The sequence below is a fragment of the Penicillium canescens genome (assembly GCF_028828765.1).
Source record: "Penicillium canescens strain IBT 15451 chromosome Unknown utg000003l_segment0_segment0, whole genome shotgun sequence".
Taxonomy (NCBI): Eukaryota; Fungi; Ascomycota; class Eurotiomycetes; order Eurotiales; family Aspergillaceae; genus Penicillium; species Penicillium canescens.
Window position 1 is genome coordinate 1,976,251 of NW_026703965.1, and position 12,354 is coordinate 1,988,604.

Sequence of the window (12,354 nt, forward strand, 5' to 3'; positions counted from 1 at the left end):
CGCTTGAGCAATCTTTGTGCATCTATATGGTTACTCCATGTTTATAAGTCCATGATCTTTGTGGTCATTTCCTCGTTTCACAGAATGAGTCTAGTGTGGTTCTACGTTTGCCAGTTCATTTGTTTCATGGCAGATTCTTTTCTCCGACAAAACCGACAGAGAGCATGATCAGTGAGTTCGCCGATATTGAACATAATTTTAATCTACCTAGCGAGAGTATCCAGGCAATAGGGTCTTCTTGAAGCAAGCCATCTCGTCTATGTTCTTCCATCTGCCGGCTACTCTATGCAAAACCAACGTGTCAACCAACAATCTATATAACGCTGACCTCATTCAATTGTCGACCGACCATCCGCCTCAGCAGGCGCCTCAGCCGCCCCCTCCAGCGACTTGGTAACCTCAAGCTCAGCCGCCTTCTCCTCAGCCTCACCCAGCCCCTCAGCCTCAATCGCCTTAACCCGCCGCACCAAATCCGTGACATGAACATCAGCAGTACCCAGCCCAAGCCCCTCAAGCGCCTTCTCCAGTAGATACAAATACTCAGTATTCTTCCCACTAAGACCATGACCAGCACTAATAACCTGCGCCACATCCTGCGGCTCCCGCCGAGCAGCCTCGCGCAGGAATTGCGGATTAGACGGCTGGCCAATGTAGACCATACAGATAATCGGCGATGAGCTGGTCGCGCCTTCGACGTCGATGGTTGGGTGGAACGGCGTGTAGTGCGCACTGTAGCCGTCAATCTCCCGATCGTCTAGGTAGTCGTGGACTTCCTCGGCGTGTGAAGCTGGGATGTGGTATGCTGCACCCCAGACTTTACCTGTAGATGCTGATTCAGACTCCTGGCGTGCGAGCTGTTCGGAGAGTCAGTTAGGATATTTTTATATACGGTAAGTGGAATCTTCGGACTGACCGGGTCGTCTAATGTCTCCCAGAACGTTCTTTCGATCACAGTGACTACTCGACCTGGTGTCTCTGGGGTGCCGCGGTGGTCGGTACTTTTTTTCGCATTAGCCTTATAGCCTGGGTTCACGGGTATTAAATGCCCGAATATGACCATTTTACATACCTAGCCTGAATTCCATGGTTAGAATGCCATACTGTTAGTCTATTCCATATAATATCATATCCCTCGAGCAATGCATGGGTAACACACCTGCCAAAACCGCCGTACATAGCCACTGATATACCCAGGAACACGTTGGTCTGCAAAATAAGATCAAGGATTAATTCTCCGACCCGAAGCCATCAAACATTAAGCCCTCTTTCCAATCCTCAGATGGGAAAAAATGCCGGATAGCAGTTTGACATACCAAAATGTGGTGGCGGCTTCCAGATTAAGCTCCTATACATAAATGATGAGCACTTGTCAAGACGTCAGATTTAATTGTGAGTCGAAACTCACCCGTAACCGAATACCCAGAGATCACCTTTGGGAAAATGACTTTTCCATGTCCGACCGTCTGGGTGGACTTGATGTCCTTGTGCGGTTGCTGCCATGTTACGACGATGTCTGCACTGAATCTGTTTGGGGAGTTGGTTAACTGAAGCTGCTGTTGTGGGTCTGCCCCGCGTCGGACAGAATTGAAAGATGCAAGCGGCGGCCTTTCTCAAGGTTTAGAATGTTGGATAGACGAAAGAGGCAAGTAGTCCGAGTAGCAGATGTTGCCACAGGGGGAGATGTTTGTATATATTGGCGTCGGGGTGAAATTCGCTATTGCCATACAAAATGGTGCATGTTTGCAATGTTTGTTTCGTATTCCACCATGTGTATGCTACCCTTCGCATCCAGGATCAATGGCAGATTTAAAAAGATACAATTTAGCTGCCCGTACCTAACTCTAGATTATCGTATGATACAATCTCACCTTTGGGTAGAGTTAGTGCTAACTTTGTATGTTCCCATTATGCTTGGATTTCTATCAAAACCATGCGAAGGATCTGCAGTGACATGCCGAAGACCTAAAGAACACAACGAACTAGTCTATTGTGCTAAAAGTCTCTTTTGTAAAACACAATCAATACATATGATCTTCTATCAGACAAGCTATCACGAACTCTCCGGTCTGTTCGCCACCGCTTTCTTGTCACTGTTAGGCTTCAGCCGTGGTGGTGATGCAGAGGAGGTATCTAGGACTAGTGTAGTTACCTGCACGACCAGTCTACTCGGAGCTAGGACTTAAGAAAAATTGAAGGTGACTTAATGATGCTCAGTGAAATACAATTACGACGCCGGGCATAATTAGGGTTAGAGCTGTCCGAATAGCAAGAAATTGGGGTCCATTTAGGATCGCCCAGTGTTCATAAAGCTGTTAGTTACTTCTAAGACAATACAAGTCTACAAATATTCCAGTTTCTAGGACTTCGGTTTTTTGGGTTCTCGACGATGATGTGTGACTGGTGTTCCCCGATAGTGCTACCTAGGTCTATATTCACATTGAAAAGGAAGCATTTCCTCCCTTTCAGTATGACACGAGATAGCCGTGCGGCTATTCACTTTACGCACGTTCACTATACTTCGCCTCAATCGATTTAACGTTGCTTAAAAATGTTTCTCTTGCCTCTTCCTTTGGCATTCCCTTCTTTGAATTCCATATGTCCCAGCGAGCCCTTCCCTGTAGTTAGTAGATCGATGTTAGTCAAAATTGTACTATAACTGTGCTAAGAATAGAAGGTAGATATGAGGTAGTACCTGGACATCCTGGTCTCTAGGCTGAGGTGTTGCGTTGTCACCATTCATTGCCTGTTTGTATAGCACTTGGTTCTACAAATCCAGTTATCATTCAATACTGCTCTTGGAAATATCGGAAATGCAACGAGACACAAATTACCTCCCAAATTTCCTCCTGTGTTAGGTTGTTTTCCAGAGACTCAAAAGTCCTATAGGCTTTCAACATTTCCTTGTCCAGGTGCATTGCGGCGGTATGTGTGACGTTATGCTGTCAAGAGGTGGGTGAAAAAGATTTCGATGTGACTTGGGCGGCTATTAAATACATGTAATGTACTGAAAAGTGTGAAACTACCCCACAGCCGAAACAGCAGATGCGGGATCCAGCACCCTACAATGGGCCAAAGCTATTGAGAAGGTCCACCCCGTGGACTCCCGAGGTGTGCTTATAGAATGCTTATATAACAACCCAAACGATCAGCACAATCCACACCACGAGAAAGGTATCTTGCCTACCACAACCAAAATGCCACAGATCAGAGTAAAAAGCAAGGTATTTCCTTTGTCAAATTTGAGTTGAGTGAGGGCGCGAAAGTATTGACCGTCGTCTTTAGGCTGAGGACCTTGCCCGAGTGCGAAACAATCAACGGAATTGCCGCGCGCGCCAGAAGGAGTACGTTCGTGACCTGGAACAAAAAGTGCAGTTCTACGAGACCGTGCAGAACACTCAAATTGATGACTTGCGAAAGAAGATGGAGCTCCTCTCGGTCGAAAACCAGCTACTGAAGTATTTCGTGGAATCCGTAACATCCATGGTGGACTCCGCATTTGAACAGCCTCTCGCACCATCGTGGGAGGCTTGCGGACCGATGACTGGATCTGAGCTTGGCTTAGATGTGCTGGTCTCTTCAGAATATCTCATCTCGTCTAATTCGGTGCCTGGGGTTAGTCTACCTTTTCATGCCTCAGATGTCAGTGGACAAAAACATTAATGGTGCCGCAGGCAACGAACAGACTAGGTGGCACTCAGTCTGTCCCTGGGAATGATGATCCTTCGCAAGAGGAAAATACAATGACATCACATCCCTCCTTATCTGACCTTCCCCCACTTGATGACCGGCTTTTATACATGTCTACACAACTACCGGCAAGCACGGTACGCGTTTCGGAATCGCTGAACTGCCCACAAATGGGGCTGATGCCATACAACGGCTTCGCCTCAGAGGAGTCCCAACTGTCGACCTCGGGATATCCCGCCATGGATTGTAATCTAGGCACCTCGGATCCCTTCTCACAACATACCCTCTCCTGTTCAGAGGCCTGTGAGCTCTTGATTGGCTATGTCCGAAGGAAACCAGATCTCAGAAACCTACATCTGAGACTTCGAAGTGGGTACCGAAATAGCCTTGTGCCCGGGGAGGGGTGCAGGGTTGATTATTATCAGTTGCTTGCTGTTCTCTCTGATACGTCGTAGGAGCACAATGACTGGCCCAACACAATGAAATGACCCAGTTAGAATGTACGTCAAAGGAGGTGCAGGGCTTGTTATGCGCAACGAAGCTCAATCTCCGATTGGAGGTCTTTCAATAGTATGCCAAATCTTGTAGTCTTCTTCTCGTTCAATGCTGTCAAGCATTGTGATCTTGATGTCTCACCGAAGCCGGCTTCCGCTGTTGTATAATTCATAGGTAACCTCGCATGTTCGCTCTCATATGCGGATACAGATCCTAATAAACACGTCCATTACTACAGCAGGCAGACAGGAAGAAGAGATGCAAGCTATTCAGGAAAAGCAGTTTGTTTGACCTAAAGCTATCTGGGAATCCTGGTAGATGTAATTCAAATGGTTTATCGGCATTGGACCAGAAGATCCATTCGCTTTAGGAGATGTAGTGTTTCATCAAGCGTGGATGTCCGGCTTAATGGCGAAGATCTTGAACGAGCCTAACGTAAAAAGCCAACCGGAACGTGGTTAGCGCCGAATCGCTCGCTGCTTGATTTGTAAAGAACTCACCAGTCCAGAGATTAAAATCCACGTCCGCCATCTTCATCTCCCCCGGCCGGTCTAGATCTCCTCGTATCGCAACATGAGCTAGTAGGGCCCGATTCGTTGACCTTTTCGCTTTGCCACATTTCCTTGTAAATGTTCAGGTCGCTATTGGTGTCCAGAATCAAGGCGTCTACAGGTTAGATGTCAGTACTAGAACATGTCACACCAGATAGGGGGAAGGAGGAGCCAGCAATGGTACCTTGAAATCCTGCTTCTTTCAAATATCTTTCATAATCGCTGACCTGGCTGGCGCCCGCGATACAACCAACATACAAGGAAAGGTCTGTCTTGATTTCCATCGGAAGCTCTCGCTTTGCCAGAATGTCGCTGATTGCAACCCTACCTCCCGGCTTCAGCAGGCGGAACATCTCATGGAAGACAAGGGGTTTCTCGGCTTCCGGCACCAAGTTTACCACACAGTTGCTGATGATGCAATCGACGCTAGATGATGGCATCGGGATAGAAGTAATGAAAGCCTCGATAAAAGTTGCATTTGAGGCGCCAGCATTCTTCGCGTTTCGACGGGCCAATTCCAGCATATCCTGCTAATTCTAAGTAACAAATAAAATGTATTAGCAAGAACGAGTCCTCATACCTTCGTCATGTCAATACCGATAGCCTTTCCTTCCAGTCCAACCTTCTTTGCGGCTAACAGAACGTCGATGCCCCCGCCACTACCCAAGTCAACCACAGTCTCGCCCTAAATATGAAATATTAGTACCAGAATAAGTGGTGATCAGTGGTTATGCCCTACCTTTCCTAAATTTGCTGTTGCTAGCGGATTCCCGCAGCTGACACCTAGATTCGCGTTGGCTGGAATAGAGCGCAACTCCTCTAGATCATACCCAAATGCGGTCGCGACCTTGCGTTCATAGGCCCTTTGGCTATCAGGGCCGGCCTGTTTTGCAACGCCTCCGTAGCACTCTTGCACAGAATGATAGGTATCTTCAGAATTCATGGTTTCAGCTTCAGCAGGGCGGAGATGGAGAAAGAAGTGTGCTGTGAGCAAAGACCGTCAACCAACTTGCTGTTCAGTAAAGGAGCAAATTGATGATTCGAGAAACTGAATCGAGAGGGATCAAACTTATTTATATATCATCTGCGCTATCAAAGAGCCATGTCATTTATGATGTACATAGCATCGTTAATGTGGAGACGGGCGGCACGTTATTCCACTGATTGGCCAGTGCATGTCTGGTATGTCACTGCCAAGCTTATGGGTCCTTACATTCTCCTTACGTCCTGGTGTCTCGGAACTGACAACCAGGCTGATTCATTATAACCAAAGAACTTTCTCTTCACTCGTGGCGAATCATGGGAATTAGACGAACGTATGGGTATGTCACCAGAGTTACCTAGGCCAGATCAGTCGCTATACCCGAAATGCCAAGTGGCCGATGTAAAGTTCTTGAGACGAACTTGTGACTATTGATTAACAAGTATACTGCTTGCCCCAGGTGTAACGGTCCGTATACCTCTAGCCTCCTTCACATTGGTCCTTTCACTTCAACATAGCTTTCAAGGTTCCGGATATGCAAAAGTTGCGCAAGACATGAATATGTTTTGTGCTTTCCACTTCAGTCCTTCCAGTTAACTCGCTTGGTTACAGATTTGACAACATAGACAAGGCTAAGTAGTATTAGGACCTCAATTGACGGCCCGAAAGTAGCAGTAAGCGCCTAATTACTGTTAGCCTTAAACGTTACGACAGTAACAGCAATAGCAAGCTTAAAGTTATTAGCCGTGGTGAAAATTTGAGTAGAACCTAACTTTTAAGTCATTAGAAGGTGATAATGAAATAAACTATAAGAGGAGCGCTAACCCGAACCACTAATATAATTTGATGAACCACCTGGCGGCCCTAAATACGAACAGCATAAGGATCGTGAAGAGAAGCTTAAGAAGGGACTATAGGCTAGCTTATTTCAGAGAACCTGGTCGTACCGACGCGGACTAATAATTCTTTGAAGAGTAATGCGGGTAACTATTACAGCACCTAGAGAAATTCCAAGGAAAACAGGCACACGTTTGGCAGCGGTATTATAAGATAGTGTAACTTGGCTACCGGAGTGACCAATGACCTTGATAAATAAAATGCCGGAGGAAGCAAAGAGCACCATTTGTAGCAACGAATTGACTGTAACAATGATAGAGCTGTACTCATTTTGTCACCGCCAACAAGACTGGTCGCTATTCTTTGTCTACTATGGACTTTGCTAACATCTTTCGTAAGGTATACCTCCAGTGTCTCCCACCAAGTTCTTCAAGAGTACAATGAGATGATCCAGGATACGGTGTATAACCTTGAGATCCATTTACAGCGAAATGATGAAAAAATGGCGCGATCTACTCTCGACGACTTAAATACCTCAGACATGACTATTAACTTAAAATGCACGCTCGCAGCCGACAGTGGCGAAGCGTTAAGGAGGGTTGGATGGTTGGAACATAACGAGGTATAAAGACAGGCACAGACTTGGTTGGTCTGAGGCGCCAAAATCGCGGCTTCGTTCCCCGTCGTCCGCGTTGGATTCCGTTTATTGTTGTTGAGGGGAGGAGGCAAAAGAGTTTATCCGAGACTTTGTGTCGTGCTTGGGTAAATATAAAATAGGACGTTAATTAACCCCTTTCCTAAACGGTTCGCGTTAGATGTGGGGAAAAGGATAGCATGTCCTTTCGTAGAGACTCATCTTCCTGCAACTTATGTCTTGGGCTGCTATCTGTCTCTAGCTGGGGAACCTTTGATCGTGGGTCTTGAAACTGCATAGTCTATGGACTGAAATTGGTTATGCGCCATTACATCTCGGGCGTCTGCACCGAGGTCAAGTATTTTTTGCAAGATAACCATTCTGGACATGGATGCTCCTAGGACCCTAGTACGTACCAACAACAGTCGTGGTGGAGCTTATCGACCGAAATGGCGATATCTAGCTTTTGCGTGGGGAGCCGAGATCCTAAGCGCTAAAGTTGGTGGTCGACGGTGCTGTGCGGCCAATCATATCCTATCTGATTCATCATGCGTCAAGGAGCAAGAACCGATGCTGTTGCTGCTGCGTACAGCATGGCGTATTCAACGACATACCACTTATGCGTCGCGTCGCATGGCTAATCATTTGAATCTACGTATCAAATCCAGCCGCACTTTGTGACGAGTCAAGTCGCCTGTGACTCCATTAATGAGCACCTGTAGGCAGCCGTTAAGAACACATTGAAGGTCTGGCTAATAACAAAAGGGGACACGGGGAAACATAGCCCTTAGGGTGCTCCATTATTTCTTTAGAATCCACTATTTCTAAATAAGAAGTCTCAGGATATTCCATGTTCTCATAAATTAAACGACGAACAATTTGTGGTAGCCGGCATATCGCTCAGCGAGTTGGATTCTAAACGACAACCCACTAGGCTGGGTACGGATTCATATTTTAGTCTACTTGGGAAATCAACTCTGCGATGGGTTGGTGTAAATGGAAAATGACATACATACACGCCGTAGAATAGTAAGGTCAATATACGAGGGTATTAAATCGTCCACTCATACACCATTTAACGTATGTGCCAAGCCAGCGCCGCACCCCAAAACGCATTGTAAATGCGATAAATTACAGGTTTATATCTCAACAACTATGGTCTATTGGGTTGCTAGTAGGAATATGCTTTTAGGTGATATCTAGCCTTCTTAGGAATATTGGGGGATTTTTTACAATTCAGTGACTAAGATATTTATGTTTATAGCTTATAATTTTCGGTAATTTTCGAAATGATGATAATATAACTTTCCGATTTCTTCGAAGTTCATATACAGTGCTAATAGCTCTTATCAGTAGCTATTGATCAAGAACTAGATAAAATAGAAACGTGGTTGTTGGGATATAAGTGTAGCATTACTATGTATTTTGGAGTGCGGCGCTTAGACTGCGACAATGACCGTCCACGGTGGGCCTTGGGCTTTTTGGAAAATGGAAGGCCCGCCCATTAAAGCCCATGGGCATTGCCCCAGCCCATCGTGGGCAATGCCCAACCGCCCATCGTGGACAATGCCCAACCGCCCATTTTTACATAAATTCACCCAAAATGGAAGTATAAGCGCTGACTTATCAGTATGAATCACGTTTTTGCTGTGCTGCCAAGTAACGCCCATGGACGGGCATATGCGCGATGGGCGATGGGCCCTTACCACTAGGCCCGTCCACGGGCAGGCCCATCGTGGGCATTGCCCGCTTACATAATGTCCATGGGCACTGCCCACAGGCCCGTCCATGGGCGATGTCACAGTCTAGCGGTGCTCGCTTGGGAAATACGTTAACACTTTTGCCAAGAGCCCCCGTTCCCAATCACAGTCCGCGTTTGCCACCCGGCTTGCCAAGATCACCACCGCAGCATGATAACCCAACTTCTTAAGAAGTGTGACCTCTACAGTAACATATCTGCAATAGCTTGTCGGAAGAAATAGCCTACTGAGACACACTAGCCAGAGCTATGTCAACTGCCGATATTGAGCAGCCTCCTATGATTACCAATCAGATCCCAGCTTCTCTTTCAATACCAGAGGAAAGCGAGCTTGGCACAATGAATGATGCAAGCAAAGAAGAAAATGTTACAGCGATGAAAGAGGGGGACCAATTCCCCCAAAAAGAGGTTTTAAAAAACGACCATCAGCAGGTCAAAGAAGTGGACTTTGACCATACCACTGAGCGAAGCACAACTCATGATTGCGATCTCGCCATCAACTCATCCAAAAGACCTTCTTTTTCTCGCTTCCTAAGAAGAGGGTTTCACCACCAGGGCAACTTCAGCAAGCATGGTAGCCCAGGGTCGCCAGTGACTACTGTTCAAAATGCATTGAATGAGAAGACGAGCCAACTGAGTGAGGACTTTAGTCGCAGAGCAGACGTTCCCTTGCCTGAAAATTCGCCGCCTGGGGTTCCTGAAGCCACGAGTGAATCCATTTTGCGAAAACACAACCAGTTCAACCTAGAAACAATAATCTGGGATGATTCTTCTCGAGACCGAAGAAATATGGAAAGATCTACCCTATTTGATCTAGATGGCATGATTTCGCGATTACTACACGTGGGAAAATCGAGACCTGAGAAAAGGCTATGTCTCAACGATAATGAAATTTTGTCCATTTGCTCGGCCGCCCGCAATCTGTTCCTTTCCCAGCCTGTTCTCCTAGAGCTGAATGCTCCAATTCACATCATCGGGGACATCCATGGTCAATTTACGGATCTCCTTCGATTCTTTGAGATGTCCGGATTTCCTCCTGCCTCAAACTATCTGTTTCTAGGAGACTACGTTGACCGCGGTAAGCAAAGCTTGGAAACAATACTTCTGCTTCTGTGCTACAAGCTCAAATACCCGGAAACCTTTTTTCTACTCAGGGGTAACCACGAATGTGCTAATGTTTCTCGAATCTACGGGTTCTATGACGAGTGCAAGCGAAGATGCAATGTCAAGATCTGGAAAACATTTACCGATGTTTTCAATTGTCTTCCAATCGCTGCGGTTATCGCAGAAAGGATCTTCTGTGTGCATGGCGGCCTTTCCCCAAACCTTTCCGATATGAATGATATCCGAAACCTCGCTCGTCCCACTGAAGTGCCTGATCAGGGTCTTCTGAATGATCTTTTATGGAGCGATCCCGCAAATATCAAAGACTGGGAACCTAATGATGACCGAGGTGTGAGTTGGTCCTTTGGAAGGAAGGTGGTTGCGAATTTCCTAAAGCGCCACGATTTAGACCTAGTCTGTCGGGCGCATATGGTGGTGGAAGGGGGATATGAATTCTTTGGGGAGCGTAATCTCGTTACGGTCTTTTCTGCACCAAATGTGAGTCTTCGGTTCTTCCATTTGTTGACTATGGTGATGAGTGCTGACTAGAATTCTTGTTCAAGTACTGTGGCAAGTTTGACAACATGGGAGCTAGCATGGAAGTTTCTAGCGACCTTGTTTGCAATTTTAACCTATTGAAATCATCTGATCCGATTGTTTTGAAAAAGCAAACGAAGAGAATGAGTGGTCTTGGATATTTGCGAAAAGCCGGTAAGTACTAATTCCTTTTGTACTATTTGTTGCCATTCTTTATTGACGTTATATAACTAATCTTACAGCCTTGATATAGGTCATAAGGAGGTTCTTATATAGGGCTTGCAGGACTTGTTGCTTCCACCCCCTCGGGGAAGGTCCATTATCAAGCTAGAGAGGCCACGGATGCTGACAGGAAGCGGTACGCAGATGGTAAATAAGCGTACGATAACCATCCCTTCCTTTTCCAGAATCAATTCAAGCAGAGAAATAACAAGAGTCACTGGATTACTTGATGATGCTGAAGCAATCTGTGACATGACGCGATAGTTGCGTCACTACTTCCAGAAGTTCCAGTACTCTTGGATCATACTTATCTCACGATCTACTCTGTCAATAACTACATTAAATCTGAATATCTTGCTCGTCAGGTTCAAAGGAAAATTTAATCATGCGTTGTGAAGATAAAGGTGATGCAAGGGGAGAGTTCTCGAAGTAGTCATCGGCACCAGCCTTTCGAGCACGTTGGAATACCCGATCGCCCCTTGCTAGCCTATCATTATTGTACGCTAAGGATCGTAGAAGATTTAAAGGATTATGGAGGACTCCAGCCCCTGGCTGGTTTTAAGTAGGAGGGTGGTGGGTAGCTAACGCCTGAATATGAGGGTCATTCTCATTCGAACAAAGACTATAAATGGACCGGGCCCATTCTCAACTCTCTGGAATCAGTATGAAATTCCTTTCCTTAAAGCCCATTAGGCCCAAACAATTCGAACGAACATGTTGAAATAGAGAATGTGTGGCTGACATTGTCGGCAGATGATTACGGGAAGTTCATCAGAATGCTTCACTACGGTGATTCCAGTGACATCGCATTACATCAAAAACTTCCCCAATCAAAACCAAGATCGTTGGAAGGACGACGAGTATGGTTACATCCAGGCTCTTGAAAACGTAAGTTACATGTCTCAGTGATACTGGCCGAGAACAAGCTATCAGGCTCGGGAGAATTCACTTTGACGATTACCTCGCTTCTTTACAAGCCACATGTATACTTCATTGGTCGGGTCCTCGGAAGTGTTTCCAATGTACAAGGGTACCAGCGCAGACTGCGGCTGTTATTTTTTATGAGCGCAGTCCCTCTCCCCACCCTCAGCCATTGGTTGAGTTAAATTTCTCTTGGGGGCCAACGCCTTTCTTGCCAGGAACTGGACGAGCTACTTTGGCCATTGGTTGAATTAAATTTCTCTTGGGGGCCAACGCCTTTCTTGCCAGGAACTAGACGCGCTACTTTAGCCATCAGCCGTCAGCTTTCAAAAAAAAGTAGAAAGGAAGGGGTAAAACGAAGTATCGCTCCTCGTATTCAGTCTTATCCTGATCTGCGAGGTAATCCTCCGAACAGTGTCGATCAAGTATGTAACTTAAGGCTACGTTTATACATGACACGATAGCTTTTATTTCGCAGTTGCGAGATAGTCAATTCTTTAATTTGGGGAATACTTCTAAATGGGAATCCCACGTGGACTCGCAATCCCGTGGCTGGCATTTTGACGTGTGGCGCGGTTGAATCTGTCATAGAAGTTAAGAGTCCTTATTTGCATCCGATTGGGTA

At 46.1% G+C, this 12,354-nt stretch overlaps 5 protein-coding genes across 5 annotated transcripts; 2 read left to right on the forward strand and 3 right to left on the reverse strand.

The window, feature by feature from the left end:
- Positions 1–329: 329 nt before the first annotated feature.
- Positions 330–1,500, reverse strand: N7446_004189 (gamma-glutamylcyclotransferase; the record flags this gene model as incomplete). The annotated part of the gene is made up of 6 exons (XM_058512938.1): positions 330–854; positions 914–998; positions 1,070–1,074; positions 1,157–1,206; positions 1,314–1,345; positions 1,406–1,500. 6 exons carry the CDS (start codon positions 1,498–1,500, stop codon positions 330–332), a joined length of 792 nt encoding a protein of 263 aa, XP_058374267.1.
- A 998-nt stretch (positions 1,501–2,498) lies between these two features.
- Positions 2,499–2,915, reverse strand: N7446_004190 (acyl-CoA-binding domain-containing protein; the record flags this gene model as incomplete). The annotated part of the gene is made up of 3 exons (XM_058512939.1): positions 2,499–2,615; positions 2,693–2,764; positions 2,832–2,915. The coding sequence occupies 3 exons, from the start codon at positions 2,913–2,915 to the stop codon at positions 2,499–2,501; spliced, it is 273 nt and encodes a 90-aa protein (XP_058374268.1).
- Positions 2,916–3,194: 279 nt separating this feature from the next.
- Positions 3,195–4,142, forward strand: N7446_004191 (bZIP transcription factor; the record flags this gene model as incomplete). Its single annotated transcript, XM_058512940.1, has 3 exons — positions 3,195–3,221; positions 3,283–3,612; positions 3,672–4,142. 3 exons carry the CDS (start codon positions 3,195–3,197, stop codon positions 4,140–4,142), a joined length of 828 nt encoding a protein of 275 aa, XP_058374269.1.
- Positions 4,143–4,693: 551 nt separating this feature from the next.
- N7446_004192 (uncharacterized protein) lies at positions 4,694–5,676 on the reverse strand (the record flags this gene model as incomplete). Its single annotated transcript, XM_058512941.1, has 4 exons — positions 4,694–4,848; positions 4,918–5,260; positions 5,314–5,418; positions 5,473–5,676. 4 exons carry the CDS (start codon positions 5,674–5,676, stop codon positions 4,694–4,696), a joined length of 807 nt encoding a protein of 268 aa, XP_058374270.1.
- A 3,518-nt stretch (positions 5,677–9,194) lies between these two features.
- N7446_004193 (uncharacterized protein) lies at positions 9,195–10,862 on the forward strand (the record flags this gene model as incomplete). The annotated part of the gene is made up of 3 exons (XM_058512942.1): positions 9,195–10,547; positions 10,613–10,760; positions 10,840–10,862. 3 exons carry the CDS (start codon positions 9,195–9,197, stop codon positions 10,860–10,862), a joined length of 1,524 nt encoding a protein of 507 aa, XP_058374271.1.
- Positions 10,863–12,354: the final 1,492 nt, after the last annotated feature.